The 25210-nt window shown below is 53.9% G+C and overlaps 1 protein-coding gene across 2 annotated transcripts; it reads right to left on the reverse strand.

Moving 5' to 3' along the window:
* Positions 1-137: 137 nt before the first annotated feature.
* Positions 138-24947, reverse strand: wdr12 (WD repeat domain 12). 2 transcript variants are annotated; one of them, XM_064961404.1, is made up of 14 exons: positions 24804-24947; positions 24161-24268; positions 20591-20639; positions 17529-17564; positions 16342-16448; positions 14649-14764; positions 14327-14481; positions 14068-14113; positions 13826-13911; positions 6397-6537; positions 3183-3288; positions 2549-2681; positions 2126-2198; positions 138-760 (listed from the first exon to the last, which is right to left on the reverse strand). In XM_064961404.1, the coding sequence occupies exons 1-14, from the start codon at positions 24842-24844 to the stop codon at positions 683-685; spliced, it is 1275 nt and encodes a 424-aa protein (XP_064817476.1). In that variant the 5' UTR covers positions 24845-24947; the 3' UTR covers positions 138-682. The 2 variants fall into 2 exon arrangements, with proteins under 2 accessions (XP_064817476.1, XP_064817475.1); XM_064961403.1 differs by lacking the exons at positions 16342-16448; positions 17529-17564; positions 20591-20639; positions 24161-24268; positions 24804-24947 and adding an exon at positions 14810-14816.
* Positions 24948-25210: the final 263 nt, after the last annotated feature.

The following is a 25210-nucleotide window of genomic DNA, read 5'->3' on the forward strand; positions in this document are numbered from 1 at the left end:
AGGAAAATTATATTTTAAAACGTCCCGAAGGACACTAACCCCAACCTCAAGGAGGTGCAGGAGAAATATGTTATGTTTGCAGGGCACCACAAAGCAAAACAGACATCTTCAAGTATACAACCCTAATTAAAAGCTGCTGCAGGAAAATAGAAAGATCTTTAATCTGAAAAACTGATGACTGGGTAGTTATTGTATTTAAAACACTGGTATTTTATGGATGTAGACAGACAAATACTATTAAATGTTCCAATTTGTAAGTCGCTCTGGATAAGAGCGTCTGCTAAATGACTTAAATGTAAATGTAAATGTAATGTAAATGTTCATTTGAAAGACTGATTAACAACGACAGTGGGAATTATAATGGCACATTATGATCTATTATGATCTATTAATCTGTCCCAAGAGAGGGCAGTATAGAGACCTGCCACTGATGGTTCTCAACACAGTAGTTTAATCTGGAAACGATGTGGCTACATACATACGTAGTATTACAATGGAGACGAGCTGTATCTTCGAAAACAGTATGTCACCTTGGCTATCTTATATCATGAAGAACAGCCTCCATCGACACAACTGTGGCAGTTCATAAATACACATATCTACATCAGGAAAGACTTTAATCAACAGGCAATACATCAGAGAAATAAAAACAGGTGCTATGTCTGTCTCCAGTCTGTCTGGTCTATGCTCCAGCGTCTGTCTCGCAGGCTGTGTATCTGTATGTGTACAGCTTGTTGTCAGCTCCTCCACTCAACATCAACTGCAAGAGGAGAGGAGGTACAACAGTTGGAAGCGACAGAGGGAACAAAACGTTGAACAGAATACAGGCTAGATGTGTGTTGTCTCTCCAGGTGGTTAATACAGGCTAGATGTGTGTTGTTGTCTCTCCAGGTGGTTAATACAGGCTAGATGTGTGTTGTTGTCTCTCCAGGTGGTTAATACAGGCTAGATGTGTGTTGTTCCAGGTCTCTCTCCTAGATGTGGTTGTTGTCTCTCCAGGTGGTTAATACAGGCTAGATGTGTGTTGTTGTCTCTCCAGGTGGTTAATACAGGCTAGATGTGTGTTGTTGTCTCTCCAGGTGGTTAATACAGGCTAGATGTGTGTTGTTGTCTCTCCAGGTGGTTAATACAGGCTAGATGTGTGTTGTTGTCTCTCCAGGTGGTTAATACAGGCTAGATGTGTGTTGTTGTCTCTCCAGGTGGTTAATACAGGCTAGATGTGTGTTGTTGTCTCTCCAGGTGGTTAATACAGGCTAGATGTGTGTTGTTGTCTCTCCAGGTGGTTAATACAGGCTAGATGTGTGTTGTTGTCTCTCCAGGTGGTTAATACAGGCTAGATGTGTGTTGTTGTCTCTCCAGGTGGTTAATACAGGCTAGATGTGTGTTGTTGTCTCTCCAGGTGGTTAATACAGGCTAGATGTGTGTTGTCGTCTCTCCAGGTGGTTAATACAGGCTAGATGTGTGTCCAGGTGTACAGGCTAGATGTGTGTCTCTCCAGGTGGTTAATACAGGCTAGATGTGTGTTGTTGTCTCTCCAGGTGGTTAATACAGGCTAGATGTGTGTTGTTGTCTCTCCAGGTGGTTAATACAGGCTAGATGTGTTGTTGTCTCTCCAGGTGGTTAATACAGGCTAGATGTGTGTTGTTGTCTCTCCAGGTGGTTAATACAGGCTAGATGTGTGTTGTTGTCTCTCCAGGTGGTTAATACAGGCTAGATGTGTGTTGTCTCTCCAGATTAATACAGGTTAGATGTGTGTTGTCTCTCCAGATTAATACAGGCTAGATGTGTGTTGTCTCTCCAGATTAATACAGGCTAGATGTGTGTTGTCTCTCCAGATTAATACAGGCTGGATGTGTGTTGTGTCTCCAGATTAATACAGGCTAGATGTGTGTTGTCTCTCCAGATTAATACAGGCTAGATGTGTGTTGTCTCTCCAGATTAATACAGGCTAGATGTGTGTTGTCTCTCCAGATTAATACAGGCTAGATGTGTGTTGTCTCTCCAGATTAATACAGGCTAGATGTGTCAGTGTGCTAGATGCGTTGTTGTCTCTCCAGATTAATACAGGCTAGATATGTGTTGTCTCTCCAGATTAATACAGGCTAGATGTGTGCTGGTGTCTCACCCTGCTGTCAGTCCAGTCCACACAGAGCACCTTGTCCTCATGGGCAGACACATCATACAAAGGGGTCTTGCAGCTGGAATACAAAACACACTTTTGTAACACTAGATCCCCTACCACCCCGGCCTCTAATCCCTAGCACCCCAGCCTCTAGCACCCCAACCCCTAGCACCCCAGCCTCTAGCACCCCAGCCCCTACCACCCCGGCCTCTAATCCCTAGACCCCCAGCCTCTAATCCCGAGCCGTCCAGCCTCTAACCCCTAGCACCCCAGCCTCTAGCACCCCAACCTCTAGCACCCCAGCCTCTAGCACCCCAGCCCCTAGCACCCCAGCCCCTAGCACCCCAGCCCCTAGCACCCCAGCACCCCAGCCCCTAGCACCCCAGCCCCTAGCACCCCAGCCTCTAACCCCTACAGCATACAGACCTCCTGGTGTCCCAGAGTTTGACCAGGTTGTCGAGGGAACCAGACACCAGTTGGTGCTCATGGGAAGGAGCCCACTTCACCGCTGTGACCCAGCCACTGTGAGAGGTAAGAGACAGCAACACCAACGACCCGTCTACACAAACACACAAACACATTAATACACACCTTATGGAACAGCGGGGACTGTGAACAGAAACACACACACGATAACACACGCACGCTACACACATACACATGGGTGTTGTATGATGAATTGCTAAGTCCCTCTTTGAACACAATGTATTGTGAAAAGTGTTATGAAAAAAAATATATATAAACTGCCTTAATGTTGCTGGACCCCAGGAAGAGTAGCTGCTGCCTTGGCAGGAACCAATGGGTATCCATAATAAACCCCAGGAAGAGTAGCTGCTGCCTTGGCAGGAACTAATGGGGATCCATAATAAACCCCAGGAAGAGTAGCTGCTGGCTTGGCAGGAACTAATGGGGATCCATAATAAACCACAGGAGGAGTAGCTGCTGCCTTGGCAGGAACTAATGGGGATCCATAATAAATACAAATACACTCACATAAGAGAGATGTTGTAATGTACATTGGGACGTTCACAGAGATGTTTAAATGAAGTTTAGTTGTGACCTTTGGAGCGAGGGTCCCACAGCCTGATGTGTCTGTCAGTGCTGCCAGAGGCCAGGCGACGACACAGTGGAGAGTAGGAGATGTGGTTAAACACCTTACTGCCAGTCTATAGATATGAAGAGAAGATTAACCAATCAGTCATCAACTAAGAGGTTGTGAGGGGTGTGGTCTAGGGTTAGTCTCTCACCAGTGTGGTCTAGGGTTAGTCTCTCACCAGTGTGGTCTAGGGTTAGTCTCTCACCAGTGTGGTCTAGGGTTAGAGTCTCTCACCAGTGTGGTCTAGGGTTAGAGTCTCGAAGAGTGGTCTAGGTTTCGAGCCTCTCACCAGTGTGGTCTAGGGTTCGAGCCTCTCACCAGTGTGGTCTAGGGTTAGAGTCTCTCACCAGTGTGGTCTAGGGTTAGAGTCTCTCACCAGTGTGGTCTAGGGTTAGAGTCTCTCACCAGTGTGGTCTAGGGTTGGTCACCTTCACCAGTGTGGTATGAAGAGGTTAACCAATCAGTCATCAACCAGTGTGGTCTAGGGTTAGTCTCTCACCAGTGTGGTCTAGGGTTAGAGTCTCTCACCAGTGTGGTCTAGGGTTAGAGTCTCGTGGTCTAGGTTTCGAGCCTCTCACCAGTGTGGTCTAGGGTTAGAGTCTCTCACCAGTGTGGTCTAGGGTTAGAGTCTCGTGGTCTAGGTTTCGAGCCTCTCACCAGTGTGGTCAAGGGTTAGAGTCTCTCACCAGTGTGGTCTGGGGTTAGAGTCTCGTGGTCTGGGGTTAGAGTCTCGTGGTCTGGGGTTAGAGTCTCGTGGTCTGGGGTTAGAGTCTCACCAGTGTGGTCTGGGGTTAGAGCCTCGCGGTCTGGGGTTCGGGCCCCTCGCCAGTGTGGTCTGGGGTTCGGGCCCCTCGCCAGTGTGGTCTGGGGTTCGGGCCCCTCGCCAGTGTGGTCTGGGGTTAGAGTCTCTCACCAGTGTGGTCTAGGGTTAGAGTCTCGTGGTCTAGGTTTCGAGCCTCTCACCAGTGTGGTCTAGGGTTAGAGTCTCTCACCAGTGTGGTCTAGGGTTAGAGTCTCGTGGTCTAGGTTTCGAGCCTCTCACCAGTGTGGTCAAGGGTTAGAGTCTCTCACCAGTGTGGTCTGGGGTTAGAGTCTCGTGGTCTGGGGTTAGAGTCTCGTGGTCTGGGGTTAGAGTCTCGTGGTCTGGGGTTAGAGCCTCTCACCAGTGTGGTCTGGGGTTAGAGCCTCGCGGTCTGGGGTTCGGGCCCCTCGCCAGTGTGGTCTGGGGTTCGGGCCCCTCGCCAGTGTGGTCTGGGGTTCGGGCCCCTCGCCAGTGTGGTCTGGGGTTAGGCCTCTCGCCAGTGTGGTCTGGGGTTAGTCTCGTGGTCTAGGATTAGAGTCTCGTGGTCTGGGGTTAGAGCCTCTCACCAGTGCGGTCTGGGGTTAGAGCCTCTCACCAGTGCGGTCTGGGGTTAGAGCCTCGCGGTCTGGGGTTAGAGCTTCGTGGTCTAAGGTTCGGGCCCCTCGCCAGTGTGGTCTGGGGTTCGGGCCCCTCGCCAGTGTGGTCTGGGGTTCGGGCCCCTCGCCAGTGTGGTCTGGGGTTCGGGCCCCTCGCCAGTGTGGTCTGGGGTTCGGGCCCCTCGCCAGTGTGGTCTGGGGTTCGGGCCCCTCGCCAGTGTGGTCTGGGGTTCGGGCCCTCGCCAGTGTGGTCTGGGGTTCGAGCCCCTCGCCAGTGTGGTCTGGGGTTCGAGCCCCTCGCCAGTGTGGTCTGGGGTTCGAGCCCCTCGCCAGTGTGGTCTGGGGTTAGAGCCCTCGCCAGTGTGGTCTGGGGTTAGAGCCTCTCGCCAGTGTGGTCTGGGGTTAGTCTCGTGGTCTAGGATTAGAGTCTCGTGGTCTGGGGTTAGAGCCTCTCACCAGTGCGGTCTGGGGTTAGAGCCTCTCACCAGTGCGGTCTGGGGTTAGAGCCTCGTGGTCTAGGGTTAGAGCTTCGTGGTCTAAGGTCCGGGCCCCTCGCCAGTGTGGTCTGGGGTCCGGACCATGGTGCTTGCCACGGTGGTCTGGGGTCCGGGCACCGCAGTACCTCCAGGTCTGGGGTCGGGCCCTACACCAGTGTGGTCTGGGGTCCGGGCCCATCCACCAGTGTGGCCTGGGGTCCGGGCCCCTACCATTGTGGTCTGGGGTCCGGGCCAGCCCAGTGTGGTCTGGGGTCCGGGCCCCCCAATGGTGGAACAAACTCCCTCACGACGCCAGGTCAGCGGGGTCAATCACCACCTTCCGGGACACCCGGGAAACCCCAGTTCAAGGAATACCTAGGGGATAAGTAATCCTTCTCCCGCCCCCAGTGTGGTCTGGGGTCCGGGCACTATTGTAAAGTGGCTGTTCTGGGATGTCAGAAGGTGAATTCACCAATTTGTGTGGTCTGGGGGTCCGGGCTAAATGACTTAAATGTAAATGTAAATGTAAATGTCTGGGGTCCGGGCCCCTCGCCAGTGTGGTCTGGGGTCCGGGCCCCGCGCCAGTGTGGTCTGGGGTCCGGGCCCCGCGCCAGTGTGGTCTGGGGTCCGGGCCCCGCGCCAGTGTGGTCTGGGGTCCGGGCCCCGCGCCAGTGTGGTCTGGGGTCCGGGCCCCGCGCCAGTGTGGTCTGGGGTCCGGGCCCCGCGCCAGTGTGGTCTGGGGTCCGGGCCCCGCGCCAGTGTGGTCTGGGGTCCGGGCCCCGCGCCAGTGTGGTCTGGGGTCCGGGCCCCGCGCCAGTGTGGTCTGGGGTCCGGGCCCCTCGCCAGTGTGGTCTGGGGTCCGGGCCCCTCGCCAGTGTGGTCTGGGGTCCGGGCCCCTCGCCAGTGTGGTCTGGGGTCCGGGCCCCTCGCCAGTGTGGTCTGGGGTCCGGGCCCCTCGCCAGTGTGGTCTGGGGTTCGGGCCCCTCGCCAGTGTGGTCTGGGGTTCGGGCCCCTCGCCAGTGTGGTCTGGGGTTCGGGCCCCTCGCCAGTGTGGTCTGGGGTTCGGGCCCCTCGCCAGTGTGGTCTGGGGTTCGAGCCCCTCGCCAGTGTGGTCTGGGGTTCGAGCCCCTCGCCAGTGTGGTCTGGGGTTCGAGCCCCTCGCCAGTGTGGTCTGGGGTTCGAGCCCCTCGCCAGTGTGTCCGGGGTTCGAGCCCCTCGCCAGTGTGGTCTGGGGTTTGGCCCTCGCCAGTGTGGTCTGGGGTTCGAGCCTCTCGCCAGTGTGGTCTGGGGTTAGAGTCTCTCACCAGTGTGGTCTTCACGCTTCCGGTCTCAGCATCCCAGAGGCGGATGGTGTGGTCCCAGGATGCACTGCAGATCTCCTCACTGTCCAACCAGAGGACAGACGACACCGCCTCGTTGTGACCAGACAATGTCATGAGGGGTGTCTAGAAGAGGAAGATTATATGTGGTTTTTTTAACCAGGTAGGCTAATTGAGAACAAGTTCTCATTTACAACTGCGACCTGGTCAAGATAAAGCAATGCAGTTCGACACATACAGAGTTACACATGGAGTAAAACAAACATACAGTCAATAATACAGTAGAAAACATCTATTTACAGTGTGCAAATTAGGTAAAATAAGGGAGGTAAGGCAATAATAGGCTATAGTGGTGAAAGTAATTACAATATGGCAATTAAATACTGGAGTGATTGATGTCCGAAGATGAATGTGCTAGTAGAGATACTGGGGTGCAAAGGTGCAAGATAAATACATACATACAGTATGGCGATGAGGTAGTTGGGTGGGCTATTTACAGATGGGCTATGTACATGTGCAGTGATTTGTGAGCTGCTCTGACAGCTGGTGCTTAAAGTTAGTGAGGAAGATATGAGTCTCCAGCTTCAGAGAGTTTTGCAGTTCGTTCCAGTCATTGGCAGCAGAGAACTGGAAGGAAAGACGACCAAAGGAGGAATTGGCTTTGGGGGTGACCAGTGAGATATACCTGCTGGAGCGCGTGCTATGGGTGGGTGCTGCTATGGTGACCAGTGAGCTGAGATAAGGCGGGGCTTTACCTAGCAGAGACTTATAGATGATCTGGAGCCATTGGGTTTGGCGACAAATATGAAGTGAGGGCCAGCGAAGAGAGCGTACAGGTCGCAGTGGTGGGTAGTATATGGGGCTTTGGTGACAAAACGGATGGCAATGTGATAGACTGCATCCAATTTGTTGAGTAGATTGTTGGAGGCTATTTTGTAAATGATGGTGGGTAGTATATGGGGCTTTGGTTAAGATGATTAATACTATGATACACTACTGATCAACTGGAGCCATGGGAGCCCCTAACCCTGGATAATACCATGAGGGGCTGCTCTCCTCACCCTGGTCAGTCTGATAGGGTTAGTCTGGGTTAGTCTGCTCTCCTCACCCTGGTCAGTCTGGGTTAGTCTGCTCTCCTCACCCTGGTCAGTCTGATAGGGTTAGTCTGGGTTAGTCTGCTCTCCTCACCCTGGTCAATCTGATAGGGTTAGTCTGGGTTAGTCTGCTCTCCTCACCCTGGTCAGTCTGATAGGGTTAGTCTGGGTTAGTCTGCTCTCCTCACCCTGGTCAGTCTGATAGGGTTAGTCTGGGTTAGTCTGCTCTCCTCACCCTGGTCAATCTGATAGGGTTAGTCTGGGTTAGTCTGCTCTCCTCACCCTGGTCAGTCTGATAGGGTTAGTCTGGGTTAGTCTGCTCTCCTCACCCTGGTCAGTCTGATAGGGTTAGTCTGGGTTAGTCTGCTCTCCTCACCCTGGTCAGTCTGATAGGGTTAGTCTGCTCTCCTCACCCTGGTCAGTCTGATAGGGTTAGTCTGGGTTAGTCTGCTCTCCTCACCCTGGTCAGTCTGATAGGGTTAGTCTGGGTTAGTCTGCTCTCCTCACCCTGGTCAATCTGATAGGGTTAGTCTGGGTTAGTCTGGGTTAGTCTGCTCTCCTCACCCTGGTCAGTCTGATAGGGTTAGTCTGGGTTAGTCTGCTCTCCTCACCCTGGTCAGTCTGATAGGGTTAGTCTGGGTTAGTCTGCTCTCCTCACCCTGGTCAATCTGATAGGGTTAGTCTGGGTTAGTCTGCTCTCCTCACCCTGGTCAATCTGATAGGGTTAGTCTGGGTTAGTCTGCTCTCCTCACCCTGGTCAGTCTGATAGGGTTAGTCTGGGTTAGTCTGCTCTCCTCACCCTGGTCAGTCTGATAGGGTTAGTCTGGGTTAGTCTGCTCTCCTCACCCTGGTCAATCTGATAGGGTTAGTCTGCTCTCCTCACCCTGGTCAGTCTGATAGGGTTAGTCTGGGTTAGTCTGCTCTCCTCACCCTGGTCAGTCTGATAGGGTTAGTCTGGGTTAGTCTGCTCTCCTCACCCTGGTCAGTCTGATAGGGTTAGTCTGGGTTAGTCTGCTCTCCTCACCCTGGTCAGTCTGATAGGGTTAGTCTGGGTTAGGCTGCTCTCCTCACCCTGGTCAGTCTGATAGGGTTAGTCTGGGTTAGTCTGCTCTCCTCACCCTGGTCAGTCTGATAGGGTTAGTCTGGTCAATCTGATAGGGTTAGTCTGGGTTAGTCTGCTCTCCTCACCCTGGTCAGTCTGATAGGGTTAGTCTGGGTTAGTCTGCTCTCCTCACCCTGGTCAGTCTGATAGGGTTAGTCTGGGTTAGTCTGCTCTCCTCACCCTGGTCAGTCTGATAGGGTTAGTCTGCTCTCCTCACCCTGGTCAGTCTGATAGGGTTAGTCTGGGTTAGTCTGCTCTCCTCACCCTGGTCAGTCTGATAGGGTTAGTCTGGGTTAGTCTGCTCTCCTCACCCTGGTCAATCTGATAGGGTTAGTCTGGGTTAGTCTGCTCTCCTCACCCTGGTCAGTCTGATAGGGTTAGTCTGGGTTAGTCTGCTCTCCTCACCCTGGTCAGTCTGATAGGGTTAGTCTGGGTTAGTCTGCTCTCCTCACCCTGGTCAGTCTGGGTTAAGTCTGCTCTCCTCACCCTGGTCAGTCTGATAGGGTTAGTCTGGGTTAGTCTGCTCTCCTCACCCTGGTCAGTCTGATAGGGTTAGTCTGGGTTAGTCTGCTCTCCTCACCCTGGTCAGTCTGATAGGGTTAGTCTGGGTTAGTCTGCTCTCCTCACCCTGGTCAGTCTGGGTTAGTCTGCTCTCCTCACCCTGGACAGTCTGATAGGGTTAGTCTGGGTTAGTCTGCTCTCCTCACCCTGGTCAGTCTGGGTTAAGTCTGCTCTCCTCACCCTGGTCAGTCTGATAGGGTTAGTCTGGGTTAGTCTGCTCTCCTCACCCTGGTCAGTCTGATAGGGTTAGTCTGGGTTAGTCTGCTCTCCTCACCCTGGTCAATCTGATAGGGTTAGTCTGGGTTAGTCTGCTCTCCTCACCCTGGTCAGTCTGATAGGGTTAGTCTGGGTTAGTCTGCTCTCCTCACCCTGGTCAATCTGATAGGGTTAGTCTGGGTTAGTCTGCTCTCCTCACCCTGGTCAGTCTGATAGGGTTAGTCTGGGTTAGTCTGCTCTCCTCACCCTGGTCAGTCTGATAGGGTTAGTCTGGGTTAGTCTGCTCTCCTCACCCTGGTCAGTCTGATAGGGTTAGTCTGGGTTAGTCTGCTCTCCTCACCCTGGTCAGTCTGATAGGGTTAGTCTGGGTTAGTCTGCTCTCCTCACCCTGGTCAGTCTGATAGGGTTAGTCTGGGTTAGTCTGCTCTCCTCACCCTGGTCAGTCTGATAGGGTTAGTCTGGGTTAGTCTGCTCTCCTCACCCTGGTCAGTCTGATAGGGTCAGTCTGGGTTAGTCTGCTCTCCTCACCCTGGTCAGTCTGATAGGGTTAGTCTGGGTTAGTCTGCTCTCCTCACCCTGGTCAGTCTGATAGGGTTAGTCTGGGTTAGTCTGCTCTCCTCACCCTGGTCAGTCTGATAGGGTTAGTCTGGGTTAGTCTGCTCTCCTCACCCTGGTCAGTCTGATAGGGTTAGTCTGGGTTAGTCTGCTCTCCTCACCCTGGTCAGTCTGATAGGGTTAGTCTGGGTTAGTCTGCTCTCCTCACCCTGGTCAATCTGATAGGGTTAGTCTGGGTTAGTCTGCTCTCCTCACCCTGGTCAGTCTGATAGGGTTAGTCTGGGTTAGTCTGCTCTCCTCACCCTGGTCAATCTGATAGGGTTAGTCTGGGTTAGTCTGCTCTCCTCACCCTGGTCAGTCTGATAGGGTTAGTCTGGGTTAGTCTGCTCTCCTCACCCTGGTCAGTCTGATAGGGTTAGTCTGGGTTAGTCTGCTCTCCTCACCCTGGTCAGTCTGATAGGGTTAGTCTGGGTTAGTCTGCTCTCCTCACCCTGGTCAGTCTGATAGGGTTAGTCTGGGTTAGTCTGCTCTCCTCACCCTGGTCAGTCTGATAGGGTTAGTCTGGGTTAGTCTGCTCTCCTCACCCTGGTCAGTCTGATAGGGTTAGTCTGGGTTAGTCTGCTCTCCTCACCCTGGTCAGTCTGATAGGGTTAGTCTGGGTTAGTCTGCTCTCCTCACCCTGGTCAGTCTGATAGGGTTAGTCTGGGTTAGTCTGCTCTCCTCACCCTGGTCAGTCTGATAGGGTTAGTCTGGGTTAGTCTGCTCTCCTCACCCTGGTCAGTCTGATAGGGTTAGTCTGGGTTAGTCTGCTCTCCTCACCCTGGTCAATCTGATAGGGTTAGTCTGGGTTAGTCTGCTCTCCTCACCCTGGTCAGTCTGATAGGGTTAGTCTGGTCAGTTGATAGGGTCTGCTCTCCTCACCCTGGTCAGTCTGATAGGGTTAGTCTGGGTTGCTGCTCCTCACCCTGGTCAGTCTGATAGGGTTAGTCTGGGTTAGTCTGCTCTCCTCACCCTGGTCAGTCTGATAGGGTTAGTCTGGGTTAGTCTGCTCTCCTCACCCTGGTCAATCTGATAGGGTTAGTCTGGGTTAGTCTGCTCTCCTCACCCTGGTCAGTCTGATAGGGTTAGTCTGGGTTAGTCTGCTCTCCTCACCCTGGTCAGTCTGATAGGGTTAGTCTGGGTTAGTCTGCTCTCCTCACCCTGGTCAATCTGATAGGGTTAGTCTGGGTTAGTCTGCTCTCCTCACCCTGGTCAATCTGATAGGGTTAGTCTGGGTTAGTCTGCTCTCCTCACCCTGGTCAGTCTGATAGGGTTAGTCTGGGTTAGTCTGCTCTCCTCACCCTGGTCAGTCTGATAGGGTTAGTCTGGGTTAGTCTGCTCTCCTCACCCTGGTCAGTCTGATAGGGTTAGTCTGGGTTAGTCTGCTCTCCTCACCCTGGTCAGTCTGATAGGGTTAGTCTGGGTTAGTCTGCTCTCCTCACCCTGGTCAGTCTGATAGGGTTAGTCTGGGTTAGTCTGCTCTCCTCACCCTGGTCAGTCTGATAGGGTTAGTCAGGGTTAGTCTGCTCTCCTCACCCTGGTCAGTCTGATAGGGTTAGTCTGGGTTAGTCTGCTCTCCTCACCCTGGTCAGTCTGATAGGGTTAGTCTGGGTTAGTCTGCTCTCCTCACCCTGGTCAGTCTGATAGGGTTAGTCTGGGTTAGTCTGCTCTCCTCACCCTGGTCAGTCTGATAGGGTTAGTCTGGGTTAGTCTGCTCTCCTCACCCTGGTCAATCTGATAGGGTTAGTCTGGGTTAGTCTGCTCTCCTCACCCTGGTCAGTCTGATAGGGTTAGTCTGGGTTAGTCTGCTCTCCTCACCCTGGTCAGTCTGATAGGGTTAGTCTGGGTTAGTCTGCTCTCCTCACCCTGGTCAGTCTGATAGGGTTAGTCTGGGTTAGTCTGCTCTCCTCACCCTGGTCAGTCTGATAGGGTTAGTCTGGGTTAGTCTGCTCTCCTCACCCTGGTCAGTCTGATAGGGTTAGTCTGGGTTAGTCTGCTCTCCTCACCCTGGTCAGTCTGATAGGGTTAGTCTGGGTTAGTCTGCTCTCCTCACCCTGGTCAGTCTGATAGGGTTAGTCTGGGTTAGTCTGCTCTCCTCACCCTGGTCAGTCTGATAGGGTTAGTCTGGGTTAGTCTGCTCTCCTCCTCACCCTGGTCAGTCTGATAGGGTTAGTCTGGGTTAGTCTGCTCTCCTCACCCTGGTCAGTCTGATAGGGTTAGTCTGGGTTAGTCTGCTCTCCTCACCCTGGTCAGTCTGATAGGGTTAGTCTGGGTTAGTCTGCTCTCCTCACCCTGGTCAATCTGATAGGGTTAGTCTGGGTTAGTCTGCTCTCCTCACCCTGGTCAGTCTGATAGGGTTAGTCTGGGTTAGTCTGCTCTCCTCACCCTGGTCAATCTGATAGGGTTAGTCTGCTCTCCTCACCCTGGTCAATCTGATAGGGTTAGTCTGGGTTAGTCTGCTCTCCTCACCCTGGTCAGTCTGATAGGGTTAGTCTGGGTTAGTCTGCTCTCCTCACCCTGGTCAGTCTGATAGGGTTAGTCTGGGTTAGTCTGCTCTCCTCACCCTGGTCAGTCTGATAGGGTTAGTCTGGGTTAGTCTGCTCTCCTCACCCTGGTCAGTCTGATAGGGTTAGTCTGGGTTAGTCTGCTCTCCTCACCCTGGTCAATCTGATAGGGTTAGTCTGCTCTCCTCACCCTGGTCAATCTGATAGGGTTAGGCTGCTCTCCTCACCCTGGTCAGTCTGATAGGGTTAGTCTGCTCTCCTCACCCTGGTCAATCTGATAGGGTTAGTCTGGGTTAGTCTGCTCTCCTCACCCTGGTCAGTCTGATAGGGTTAGTCTGCTCTCCTCACCCTGGTCAGTCTGATAGGGTTAGTCTGGGTTAGTCTGCTCTCCTCACCCTGGTCAATCTGATAGGGTTAGTCTGGGTTAGTCTGCTCTCCTCACCCTGGTCAGTCTGATAGGGTTAGTCTGGTCAATCTGTTAGTCTGTCTCTCCTCACCCTGGTCAGTCTGATAGGGTTAGTCTGGGTTAGTCTGCTCTCCTCACCCTGGTCAATCTGATAGGGTTAGTCTGGGTTAGTCTGCTCTCCTCACCCTGGTCAGTCTGATAGGGTTAGTCTGGGTTAGTCTGCTCTCCTCACCCTGGTCAGTCTGATAGGGTTAGTCTGGGTTAGTCTGCTCTCCTCACCCTGGTCAGTCTGATAGGGTTAGTCTGGGTTAGTCTGCTCTCCTCACCCTGGTCAATCTGATAGGGTTAGTCTGGGTTAGGCTGCTCTCCTCACCCTGGTCAGTCTGATAGGGTTAGTCTGGGTTAGTCTGGGTTAGTCTGCTCTCCTCACCCTGGTCAGTCTGATAGGGTTAGTCTGGGTTAGTCTGCTCTCCTCACCCTGGTCAGTCTGATAGGGTTAGTCTGGGTTAGTCTGCTCTCCTCACCCTGGTCAATCTGATAGGGTTAGTCTGGGTTAGGCTGCTCTCCTCACCCTGGTCAATCTGATAGGGTTAGTCAGGGTTAGGCTGCTCTCCTCACCCTGGTCAGTCTGATAGGGTTAGTCTGGGTTAGGCTGCTCTCCTCACCCTGGTCAGTCTGATAGGGTTAGTCTGGGTTAGTCTGCTCTCCTCACCCTGGTCAGTCTGATAGGGTTAGTCTGCTCTCCTCACCCTGGTCAATCTGATAGGGTTAGTCTGGGTTAGGCTGCTCTCCTCACCCTGGTCAGTCTGATAGGGTTAGTCTGGGTTAGTCTGCTCTCCTCACCCTGGTCAGTCTGATAGGGTTAGTCTGGGTTAGGCTGCTCTCCTCACCCTGGTCAGTCTGATAGGGTTAGTCTGGGTTAGGCTGCTCTCCTCACCCTGGTCAGTCCCAGCTGTTCAGTCTTCTGTTTCTTTCTGGGTCTGCTGGGAGGCTCCTCTACCTCCTCCTCCTCCTCTGTGGCCACTGGCAGGACAACAGAACAGTCAGCAGGGAGAGAGATACATAGTTAACATGGATACTATATATACATGGAGCTGTGAACCAATCTAACTCCAATATCATCCAAGACAACCCAGAGTCCAATAGGACTGTACCAGACAACCCAGAGTCCAATAGTACCTGCTGACCAGATCTTCAGCATCTTGTCCCAGGAACCACTGCAGAACTGAGAGGAATGGAGACAAAAATACATCTATTAGTTGCTGAGCAGTGATGTTGACAGCTGCATATCCCCCGTCGTCTCCTCCCATGTCTCCTCCTCCTCCCCCCGGCTTCTCCTACCATGTCTCCTCCTCCTCCTCCTCCCCGTCTTCTCCTCCCATCTCATCCTCCCCCATGTCCCTCCCTCCCCCCATCTTCTCCTCCTACCCCCTGTCACCTTAGTGCGTGTGGGATCCGTGGCGATAGTGTCAACACTCCCAGCGTGTCCACGGCAACAGTGTCTAGCTTTCAGCTTGTTCCTCTCAGAGTTCCACTCCCACAGCAGAATGGTTTGGTCCAGAGAGGCCGTGAGCAGCAGGGAGGTCAGGCCATCTAGACAAACATAGGGGTGTCAGGATGAGACGATCAAGACCAACGTTCCCCAACTGGTGGCTCTCAGGCTGAATTTGGCCCGCGGGTGATTTTATTTGGCCCCCAAGTTTTAAAAACAACAACTGTAAAAACACCAGCAAATCAGCTCCAAGTGACCCAGACCTCACCTCTCCTGACCCAGGCCACGTCCTTCACCACGTCCGTGTGTCCGGCCACCGTCATCACAGCCTTGCCCTCCAGAGACCAGATCCTGGCCGTCTTATCATAGGAGCCCGTCAGGATCCTGGAGCAGACATCATTAACAGGGTCTCTGGGTTAGGGTCTCTGCCATTCAGAGTCTGGGGTAGGGTCTCTGCCATTCAGAGTCTGGGGTAGGGTCTCTGCCACTCAGAGTCTGGGGTAGGGTCTCTGCCACTCAGAGTCTGGGGTAGGGTCTCTGCCACTCAGAGTCTGGGGTAGGGTCTCTGCCACTCAGAGTCTGGGGTAGGGTCTCTGCCACTCAGAGTCTGGGGTAGGGTCTCTGCCACTCAGAGTCTGGGGTAGGGTCTCTGCCACTCAGAGTCTGGGGTAGGGTCTCTGCCACTCAGAGTCTGGGGTAGGGTCTCTGCCACTCAGAGTCTGGGGTAGGGTCTCTGCCATTCAGAGTCTGGGGTAGGGTCTCTGCCATTCAGAGTCTGGGGTAGGGTCTCTGCCATTCAGAGTCTGGGGTAGGGTCTCTGCCATTCAGAGTCTGGGGTAGGGTCTCTGCCATTCAGAGTCTGGATTAGGGTCTCTGCCATTCAGAGTCTGGGTTAGGGTCCCTGCCATTCAGAGTCTGGGGAGGGTCTCTGACCATTCAGAGTCTGGGGTAGGGTCTCTGCCATTCAGAGTCTGGGGTAGGGTCTCTTGCCATTCAGAGTCTGGGTGAGGGTCTCTTACCATTCAGAGTCTGGGGAGGTCATGTCTCTGACCATTCAGAGTCTGGGTTTAGGGTCTCTGCCATTCAGAGTCTGGGGTAGGGTCTCTGCCATTCAGAGTCTGGGGTAGGGTCTCTGCCATTCAGAGTCTGGGTTAGGGTCTCTGCCATTCAGAGTCTGGGGTAGGGTCTCTGCCATTCAGAGTCTGGGGTAGGGTCTCTGCCATTCAGAGTCTGGGGTAGGGTCTCTGCCATTCAGAGTCTGGTTAGGGGTAGGGTCTCTGCCATTCAGAGTCTGGGGTAGGGTCTCTGCCATTCAGAGTCTGGGGTAAGGGTCTCTGCCATTCAGAGTCTGGGGTAGGGTCTCTGCCATTCAGAGTCTGGGGTAGGGTCTCTACCATTCAGAGTCTGGGGTAGGGTCTCTGCCATTCAGAGTCTGGGGTAGGGTCTCTGCCATTCAGAGTCTGGGGTAGGGTCTCTGCCATTCAGAGTCTGGGGTAGGGTCTCTGGGTTAGGGTCCCTACCATTCAGAGTCTGGATTAGACGTCATGTCTCTTACCATTCAGAGTCTGGGTTAGGGTCCCTACCATTCAGAGTCTGGGTGAGACGTCATGTCTCTGACCATTCAGAGTCTGGGTTAGACGTCATGTCTCTTACCATTCAGAGTCTGGGTGAGACGTCATGTCTCTTACCATTCAGAGTCTGGGTGAGACGTCATGTCTCTGACCATTCAGTGTCTGGGTTTGACGTCATGTCTCTTACCATTCAGAGTCTGGGTGAGACGTCATGTCTCTTACCATTCAGAGTCTGGGTTAGACGTCATGTCTCTGACCATTCAGTGTCTGGGTTTGACGTCATGTCTCTGACCATTCAGTGTCTGGGTTAGGGTCTCTATCATTCAGAGTCTGGGTTAGACGTCATGTCTCTGACCATTCAGAGTCTGGGTTACACGTCATGTCTCTTACCATTCAGAGTCTGCCTCCACTGAACTGATCCAGTCATCATGCATCATACACTCCTCTGGTTGGGGAGCGGTGAACCTCTCCACATACTCGATCTCCACCACATCTTCCTGGAACACACACACACAAAACACACACAAGTCATATTGGCATACTAAGCAGGCTACGCGTAAACCCTACTGTCCAGGGGTCCTACAACCGTCCAGAGGTCCTACTACTGTCCAGAGGGGGCTACAACCGTCCAGAGGTCCTACTACCGTCCAGAGGGGGCTACTACCGTCCAGAGGGGGCTACTACCGTCCAGCGGGGGCTACCACCGTCCAGAGGGGGCTACTACCGTCCAGCGGGGGCTACTACCGTCCAGCGGGGGCTACCACCGTCCAGCGGGGGCTACTACCGCCCAGAGGTCCTACTCGTAAACCCTACTGTCCACAGGTCCTACTACCGCCCAGAGGTCCTACTATCGTCCAGAGGTGGCAGCGGGGGCTACTACCGCCCAGAGGGGCTACTACCGCCCAGAGGGGCTACCACCGCCCAGAGGGTGCTACTTCCGCCCAGAGGGTGCGACTAACCCCTACTACCCCCAGAGGGTGCTACTACCCCCCCAGAGGGTGCTACTACCGCCCAGAGGGATTTGCAACGATGTCCCAGAGGGTGCTACGCACCAGGAAGTCCAGATCTGGGTGCTACTACAACCAAAGCCCAGAGGGGACACCCAATATGATGCTAATACATTCCAGAGGGGGTCAAACCAAGACAGCCGTCCAGATTGGGGGTTACAAGAACAAACGTCCAGATGGGGGCTATATAAGACCGTGGACCAGATGGGGCTACTACCGTCACGTCTTCCAGACCTGGGGGGCTACTACCTTCCAGAGGGGGCTACTACCGTCCCAGAGGGGCTACTACCGTCCAGAGGGGGCTCAGACTCCTGAGTGTGGACAATGTCCCTAGACCATTCAGATGGTCCTGAGTGTGGACAACCCTAGACCGCCCAGAGGGTGCTACACCGTCCCAGACCTGGGGGGTGCTAGTGTGGACACCGTCTTCCAGACCTGGGGGGGTGCTAGTGTGGACACCGTCTTCCAGAGGGGGCTAGATGTCTCCCAGAGGGTGCTACTAGACCGCCCAGATGGGTGTGGACTACCGTCCCAGAGGGTCCTACTACCGTCCGAGTGGGGCTACTAGACCGTCCAGATGTTCCTAGTGTGGACCGTCTTCCAGACCTGGGGGGCAGATGTCGTCCAGAGTGGGGCTACTACCTTCCAGACCTGGGGGGCTACTACCGTCCAGAGGGGGCTCAGATGTCTCCTGAGTGTACAACTTCCTACCATTCAGATGTCCTAGTGTGGAAACCCTATAGACCAGGGGGGGCTAGATGTCTCCAGAGTGGGGCTCCTAGACCTGGGGGTCTCAGATGGTCCTGAGTGTACCGTCCAGACCTGGGGGGCTCAGATGTCTCCTGGACACCGTCCAGAGGTCCTAGTGTACCGTCCAGACCTGGGGCTCAGACTGAGTGTGGACACCGTCTTCCAGACCTGGGGGGCTACTGCCGTCCAGAGGTCCTCTTCCTACCGACCAGAGATGTCCTGGACACCGTCCAGACCTGGGGGGCTCAGATGTCTCCTGAGTGTGGACCACGTCTTCCAGACCTGGGGGGCTACTACCGTCTTCCAGAGGTCCTACTACCAGTGTGGAGGTCCTATAGACCTGGGGGTCTCAGATGTCTCCTAGTGTGGAAACCCTAGACCTGGGGGGTCAGATGTCTCCAGAGTGTGGTCCTACTTCCTATAGACCAGAGGTCTCCTACTGGACACCGTCCAGACCTGGGGGTCCTAGTGTACCGTCTTCCAGAGGTCCTACTCAGATGTCTCCAGAGGTCCTTCCTATAGACCCCTACAGATGTCCAGAGGTCCTACTACGTCTTCCCAGAGGTCCTACTACCGTCCAGTGGTCCTCTTCCTATAGACCAGAGGTCCTCAGACTACCTGAGTGTGGTCCTTCCTATAGACCTGGGGGTCCAGATGGTCCTGAGTACCGTCTTCCTATAGACCTGGGGGGCTCAGATGTCTCCTGAGTGTGGACACGTCTTCCTATAGACCTGGGGGTCCAGATGTCCTACTACCGTCCAGACCTGGGGGGGATGTCTCCTAGTGTGGACCGTCTTCCAGACCTGGGGGGCTCAGATGTCTCCAGAGGGTGTGGACACGTCTTCCTATAGACTCAGATCCAGAGTGGGGCTACTACCGTCCAGACCTGGGGGGGCTATGTCTCCTGAGTGTACACGTCTTCCAGACCTGGGGGGCTCAGATGTCTCCTGAGTGTGGGGCTCTTCCTATAACCCTACTGTCCAGAGTGTCCTTCCTATAGACCTGGGGGGCCCAGATGTCTCCTGAGTGTGGACACGTCTTCCTATAGAGGTGGCTCAGATGTCTCCTGAGTGTGGACACACGTCTTCCTATAGACCTGGGGGGCTCAGATGTCTCCTGAGTGTGGACACGTCTTCCTATAGACCTGGGGGCCCAGATGTCTCCTGAGTGTCCGTCTTCCTATAGACCTGGGGGGGATGTCTCCTGAGTGTGGACAACGTCTTCCTATAGACCCTCAGACCTGAGTGTGGACCACGTCTTCCTATAGACCAGAGGTCAGATGTCACCTGAGTGTGGAGATGCCTTCCTATAGACCTCCAGATGTGATTGGACAACGATCTTCCTAGGACCTGGGGGACAGATGTCTCCAGGAACGTCTTCCAAGACTCAGATGTCTGAGTGTGAGACCGTCTTCCTATAGACCTGGGGGGTCTCAGATGTCTCCAGAGATGTGGACACTTCCTATAGATATGATGCTCAGATGTCTCCCGAGTGTGGATACACGTCTTCTATAGACCTGGGGGGCTCAGATCTTGAGTGTGGACACGTCTTCCTATAGACCTGGGGGGCTCAGATGTCCTGAGTGTGGAAATCTTCCTATAGACCTGGGGGGCTCAGATGTCTCCTGAGTGTGGACAAGAACAAACAATGTCTGTAATTGGACAAAAGTCTTATATAAGACATGGAGTGGACATCAGATGTCAGTGGGTGGACACGTCTTGGAAGACCTGGGGGTCTCAGATGTCTGAGTGTGGACACACGTCTTCCTATAGACCTGGGGGCTCAGATGTCTCCTGAGTGTGGACACACGTCTTCCTATAGACCTGGGGGGCTCAGATGTCTCCTGAGTGTGGACACACGTCTTCCTATAGACCTGGGGGCTCAGATGTCTCCTGAGTGTGGACACGTCTTCCTATAGACCTGGGGGCTCAGATGTCTCCTGAGTGTGGACACGTCTTCCTATAGACCTGGGGGTCTCAGATGTCTCCTGAGTGTGGACTCCTGAGTGTGGACACGTCTTCCTATAGACCTGGGGGGTCTCAGATGTCTCCTGAGTGTGGACACACGTCTTCCTATAGACCTGGGGGGCTCAGATGTCTCCTGAGTGTGGACACGTCTTCCTATAGACCTGGGGGTCTCAGATGTCTCCTGAGTGTGGACACGTCTTCCTATAGACCTGGGGGGCTCAGATGTCTCCTGAGTGTGGACACGTCTTCCTATAGACCTGGGGGGCTCAGATGTCTCCTGAGTGTGGACACACGTCTTCCTATAGACCTGGGGGTCTCAGATGTCTCCTGAGTGTGGACACATGTCTTCCTATAGACCTGGGGGTCTCAGATGTCTCCTGAGTGTGGACACACGTCTTCCTATAGACCTGGGGGGTCTCAGATGTCTCCTGAGTGTGGACACACGTCTTCCTATAGACCTGGGGGTCTCAGATGTCTCCTGAGTGTGGACACACGTCTTCCTATAGACCTGGGGGGCTCAGATGTCTCCTGTATGGTCCGTTTGTGGTATCAGGGTGGGTGGAGAGGAAGCTAGGAAAGCTGCAGTCAGTCCAGGTAGCATGACGTGGATTCATTATGATTGATGTCAGTGGAGGCTGCTGAGGGGAAGACGGCTCATAATAATGTCCGGAACGGAGCAAATGGAATGGCATCACATGGAAACCATGTGTTTGATACCATTCCACTCCAGCCATTAGCACGAGTCCATCCTCCCCAATTAAGGTGCCACCAACCTCCTCTGATATATGTTCGCCCCATCTCCCAGAGGGATCAGCTTTGTTCAACTGGGGGAAGGAGAAGTTTTAGTCTACGGAAAAGAGCTCCTCTCAAGGGGTTATAACAGTGCCTCTAAGTGTTGAGGTTAAGCAACTTAACAAGGCTCCTGCCATGTTGAAGCCTGATGAATATCCAGAACTCAAGGTGGCTGGAGGGAGGAGAGTCTGGCCCTGATGCTGTGCTATGTACTGGCTGGAGGGAGGAGAGTCTGGCCCTGATGCTGTGCTATGTACTGGCTGGAGGGAGGAGAGTCTGGCCCTGATGCTGTGCTATGTACTGGCTGGAGGGAGGTGAGTCTGGCCCTGATGCTGTGCTATGTACTGGCTGGAGGGAGGAGAGTCTGGCCCTGATGCTGTGCTATGTACTGGCTGGAGGGAGGAGAGTCTGGCCCTGATGCTGTGCTGGAGGGAGGAGAGTCTGGCCCTACGCTAGGGAGATACTGGCTGGAGGGAGGAGAGTCTGGCCCTGATGCTGTGCTATGTACTGGCTGGAGGGAGGAGAGTCTGGCCCTGATGCTGTGCTATGTACTGGCTGGAGGGAGGAGAGTCTGGCCCTGATGCTGTGCTATGTACTGGCTGGAGGGAGGTGAGTCTGGCCCTGATGCTGTGATGTACTGGCTGGAGGGAGAGTCTGGCCCTGATGCTGTGCTACGTACTGGCTGGAGTCTGGGAGGTGAGTCTGGCCCTGATGCTGTGCTACGTACTGGCTGGAGGGAGGAGAGTCTGGCCCTGATGCTGTGCTACGTACTGGCTACTGGCTGGACTGGCTGGAGGGGAGAGTCTGGCCCTGATGCTGTGCTACGTACTGGCTGGAGGGAGGAGAGTCTGGCCCTGATGCTGTGCTAGAGTCGTACTGGCTGGCTGGAGGAGGTGAGTCTGGCCCTGATGCTGTGCTATGTACTGGCTGGAGGGAGGAGAGTCTGGCCCTGATGCTGTGCTATGTAGTGGCTGGAGGGAGGTGAGTCTGGCCCTGATGCTGTGCTATGTAGTGGCTGGAGGGGAAGAGTCTGGCCCTGATGCTGTGCTATGTAATGGCTGGAGGGAGGAGAGTCTGGCCCTGATGCTGTGCTATGTACTGGCTGGAGTGGCTGGGGAGGAGAGTCTGGCCCTGATGCTGTGCTATGTACTGGCTGGAGGGAGGAGAGTCTGGCCCTGATGCTGTGCTATGTACTGGCTGGAGGGAGGAGAGTCTGGCCCTGATGCTGTGCTATGTACTGGCTGGAGGGAGGAGAGTCTGGCCCTGATGCTGTGCTATGTACCTGATGCCCTGATGCTGTGCTATGTACTGGCTACTGGCTGGAGCTGGAGGAGAGTCTGGCCCTGATGCTGTGCTATGTACTGGCTGGAGGGAGGAGAGTCTGGCCCTGATGCTGTGCTATGTACTGGCTGGAGGGAGGAGGTCTGGCCCTGAGGAGAGTCTGGCCCTGATGCTGTGCTATGTAGTGGCTGGAGGGAGGAGAGTCTGGCCCTGATGCTGTGCTATGTACTGGCTGGAGGGAGGAGAGTCTGGCCCTGATGCTGTGCTATGTACTGGCTGGAGGGAGTCTGGCCCTGATGCTGTGCTATGTCTGGCCCTGATGCTGTGCTATGTACTGGCTGGAGGGAGGTGAGTCTGGCCCTGATGCTGTGCTATGTACTGGCTGGAGGGAGGAGAGTCTGGCCCTGATGCTGTGCTATGTAGTGGCTGGAGGGAGGAGAGTCTGGCCCTGATGCTGTGCTGTGGCTGCCCTGATGCTGTGCTATGTACTGGCTGGAGGGAGGTGAGTCTGGCCCTGATGCTGTGCTATGTACTGGCTGGCTGGAGGGAGGAGAGTCTGGCCCTGATGCTGTGCTATGTACTGGCTGGAGGGAGGAGAGTCTGGCCCTGATGCTGTGCTATGTACTGGCTGGAGGGAGGTGAGTCTGGCCCTGATGCTGTGCTATGTACTGGCTGGAGGGAGGAGAGTCTGGCCCTGATGCTGTGCTATGTACTGGCTGGAGGGAGGAGAGTCTGGCCCTGATGCTGTGCTATGTACTGGCTGGAGGGAGGAGAGTCTGGCCCTGATGCTGTGCTATGTACTGGCTGGAGGGAGGAGAGTCTGGCCCTGATGCTGTGCTACGTACTGGCTGGAGGGGGAGAGTCTGGCCCTGTCTGGCCCTGATGCTGTGCTATGTACTGGCTGGAGGGAGGTGAGTCTGGCCCTGATGCTGTGCTATGTACTGGCTGGAGGGAGGAGAGTCTGGCCCTGATGCTGTGCTATGTACTGGCTGGAGGGAGGAGAGTCTGGCCCTGATGCTGTGCTATGTACTGGCTGGAGGGAGGAGAGTCTGGCCCTGATGCTGTGCTACGTACTGGCTGGAGGGAGGTTAGTCTGGCCCTGGCCCTGATGCTGTGCTATATACTGGCTGGAGGCAGGAGAGTCTGGCCCTGATGCTGTGCTATATAGTGGCTGGCTGGAGGGTGGAGAGTCTGGCCCCGATGCTGTGCTATATAGTGGCTGGAGGGTGGAGAGTCTGGCTGTGCTATATAGTGGCTGGAGGGTGGAGAGTCTGGCCCCGATGCTGTGCGATGCTGTGCTATATAGTGGCTGGAGGCAGGAGAGTCTGGCCCCGATGCTGTGCTATATAGTCAGGAGAGTCTGGCCCTGATGCTGTGCTATATAGTGGCTGGAGGGTGGAGAGTCTGGCCCTGATGCTGTGCTATGCTGCTGGAGGGAGGAGAGTCTGGCCCTGATGCTGTGCTAGTGGCTGGAGGCAGGAGAGTCTGGCCCCGATGCTGTGCTATATAGTGGCTGGAGGGTGGAGCTGGAGGGAGTCTGGCCCCGATGCTGTGCTATATAGTGGCTGGAGGGTGGAGAGTCTGGCCCCGATGCTGTGCTATATAGTGGCTGGAGGCAGGAGAGTCTGGCCCGATGCTGTGCTATATAGTGGCTGGAGGCAGGAGAGTCTGGCCCTGATGCTGTGCTAGATAGTGGCTGGAGGCAGGAGAGTCTGGCCCCGATGCTGTGCTATATAGTGGCTGGAGTGGCTGGAGAGTCTGGCCCTGATGCTGTGCTATATAGTGGCTAGTGGCTGGCTGTGCTATATAGTGGAGAGTCTGTGCTATATAGTGGCGAGTCTGCTGTGCTATATAGTGGTGGCTGGAGGCAGGAGGAGTCTGGCCCCGATGCTGTGCTATAGTGGCTAGTCTGGCCCCGATGCTGGAGTGGCTGGAGGAGAGTCTGGCCCGATGCTGTGCTAGTGGCTGGAGGTAGTGGCTGGAGGCTGGAGGAGAGTCTGGCCGATGCTGAGTGCTGGAGGTGTCTAGCTATATAGTGGCTGGAGGCAGGAGAGTCTGGCCCCGATGCTGTGCTATATAGTGGCTGGAGGCAGGAGAGTCTGGCCCCGATGCTGTGCCCTGATAGGGTGTTCTTAGGACAGTTATCTGTGCAGAGTTAGTGCCAGAAGTTTGGCCATGTGGCGTCAGTGTGTAGAAAGGTCCAGCTGAGATGTGGTAGGGGTGGAGCTTTCCATTTAGTGAAGACGTCTGGAGGACAAGCATCAAGTGTAGTGACTGTGGAGGTAGTCATCAAGGTCTTCAGAATGCCCGGTTGAAACAGACACAGGTAGCTACAGTTGGTGGCTGTAATGCAACATTATATCGGATGCCAACGGCCATTAAACCCCAACGAATGTTAAAGCACAATTCTACAATCTATTCTCACCATTCTTTGCTTCCAGCAGCTTGTTGATGACGTTGCTGAGTTCCTGCACCTCTGAGGCAGCAGGGATGGAGAATGGGACGTCATCGACTGAATATCTGAGGGACAACGTCGGTAGGTTATGCTACAGCAATAATTTAACATGACTAAGTCACTGCTTACAGACAAATAGATAGTTGGCTAACTAACTTCAAACTTGTAGTTATCAGCTAGGCTAGCAAACATAGCAACCCATAGGATGTATATTTACAATCTTCCCTGGTCAGGCTAACTCACACTAACTTCAATAAATCAACATTTCTCCTTTTCAACTCGTCTGCTAAGGACACAATATGATTACTGTTACCAACAGCATGGCTAACACTCCTATAGAGTTCTCCTCTTCAACTCGTCTGCTAAGGACACAATATGATTACTGTTACCAACAGCATGGCTAACACTCCTATAGAGTTCTCCTCTTCAACTCGTCTGCTAAGGACACAATATGATTACTGTTACCAACAGCATGGCTAACACTCCCATAGAGTTCTCCTTCATGCTCGCTAGCAAGTTAGCTAACTAGTTAGCTTACTGGCCAAACGAGCAAGCTAACTAGCTAGTGGCTATCTTTACAATTCAGCAATAAATACTTACTTTTTGTTATCCGTAAAGAACCTTGTTTGTAACTGAGACATGTCTCTTCTGTTGTTGAATAGTAACTCTATAAAACGGCTTCACAGACTGTCTATTCGCTGCTGAACACATCAAGCAGGACGTCATGCCACGTGGGTCAGAATCAGCGCGCCTGCGTGAGATGTGGGAGACATGTTAGTGGATCACGGCAAAGGCAAAAGTCAATCACTTTTCCCTACTCCTCTAGTAATGTCTGGAGCCAACAAGAACAACACAAAAAATAGGCTTTTACATAAAATAGTTTTTGTTGTTGTCCTGAAAGCAGCCACCGAGCACCACATTACCTTAGCATATTTAGGGAAATGTTCTGGCTATAGACAGAATATTATAGACGCTACGATACCCAGCAATGCATGTTAAAAGGCCTT

Source organism: Oncorhynchus masou, unplaced genomic scaffold, assembly GCF_036934945.1.
Source record: "Oncorhynchus masou masou isolate Uvic2021 unplaced genomic scaffold, UVic_Omas_1.1 unplaced_scaffold_3338, whole genome shotgun sequence".
In the NCBI taxonomy this organism is placed as follows: domain Eukaryota; kingdom Metazoa; phylum Chordata; class Actinopteri; order Salmoniformes; family Salmonidae; genus Oncorhynchus; species Oncorhynchus masou.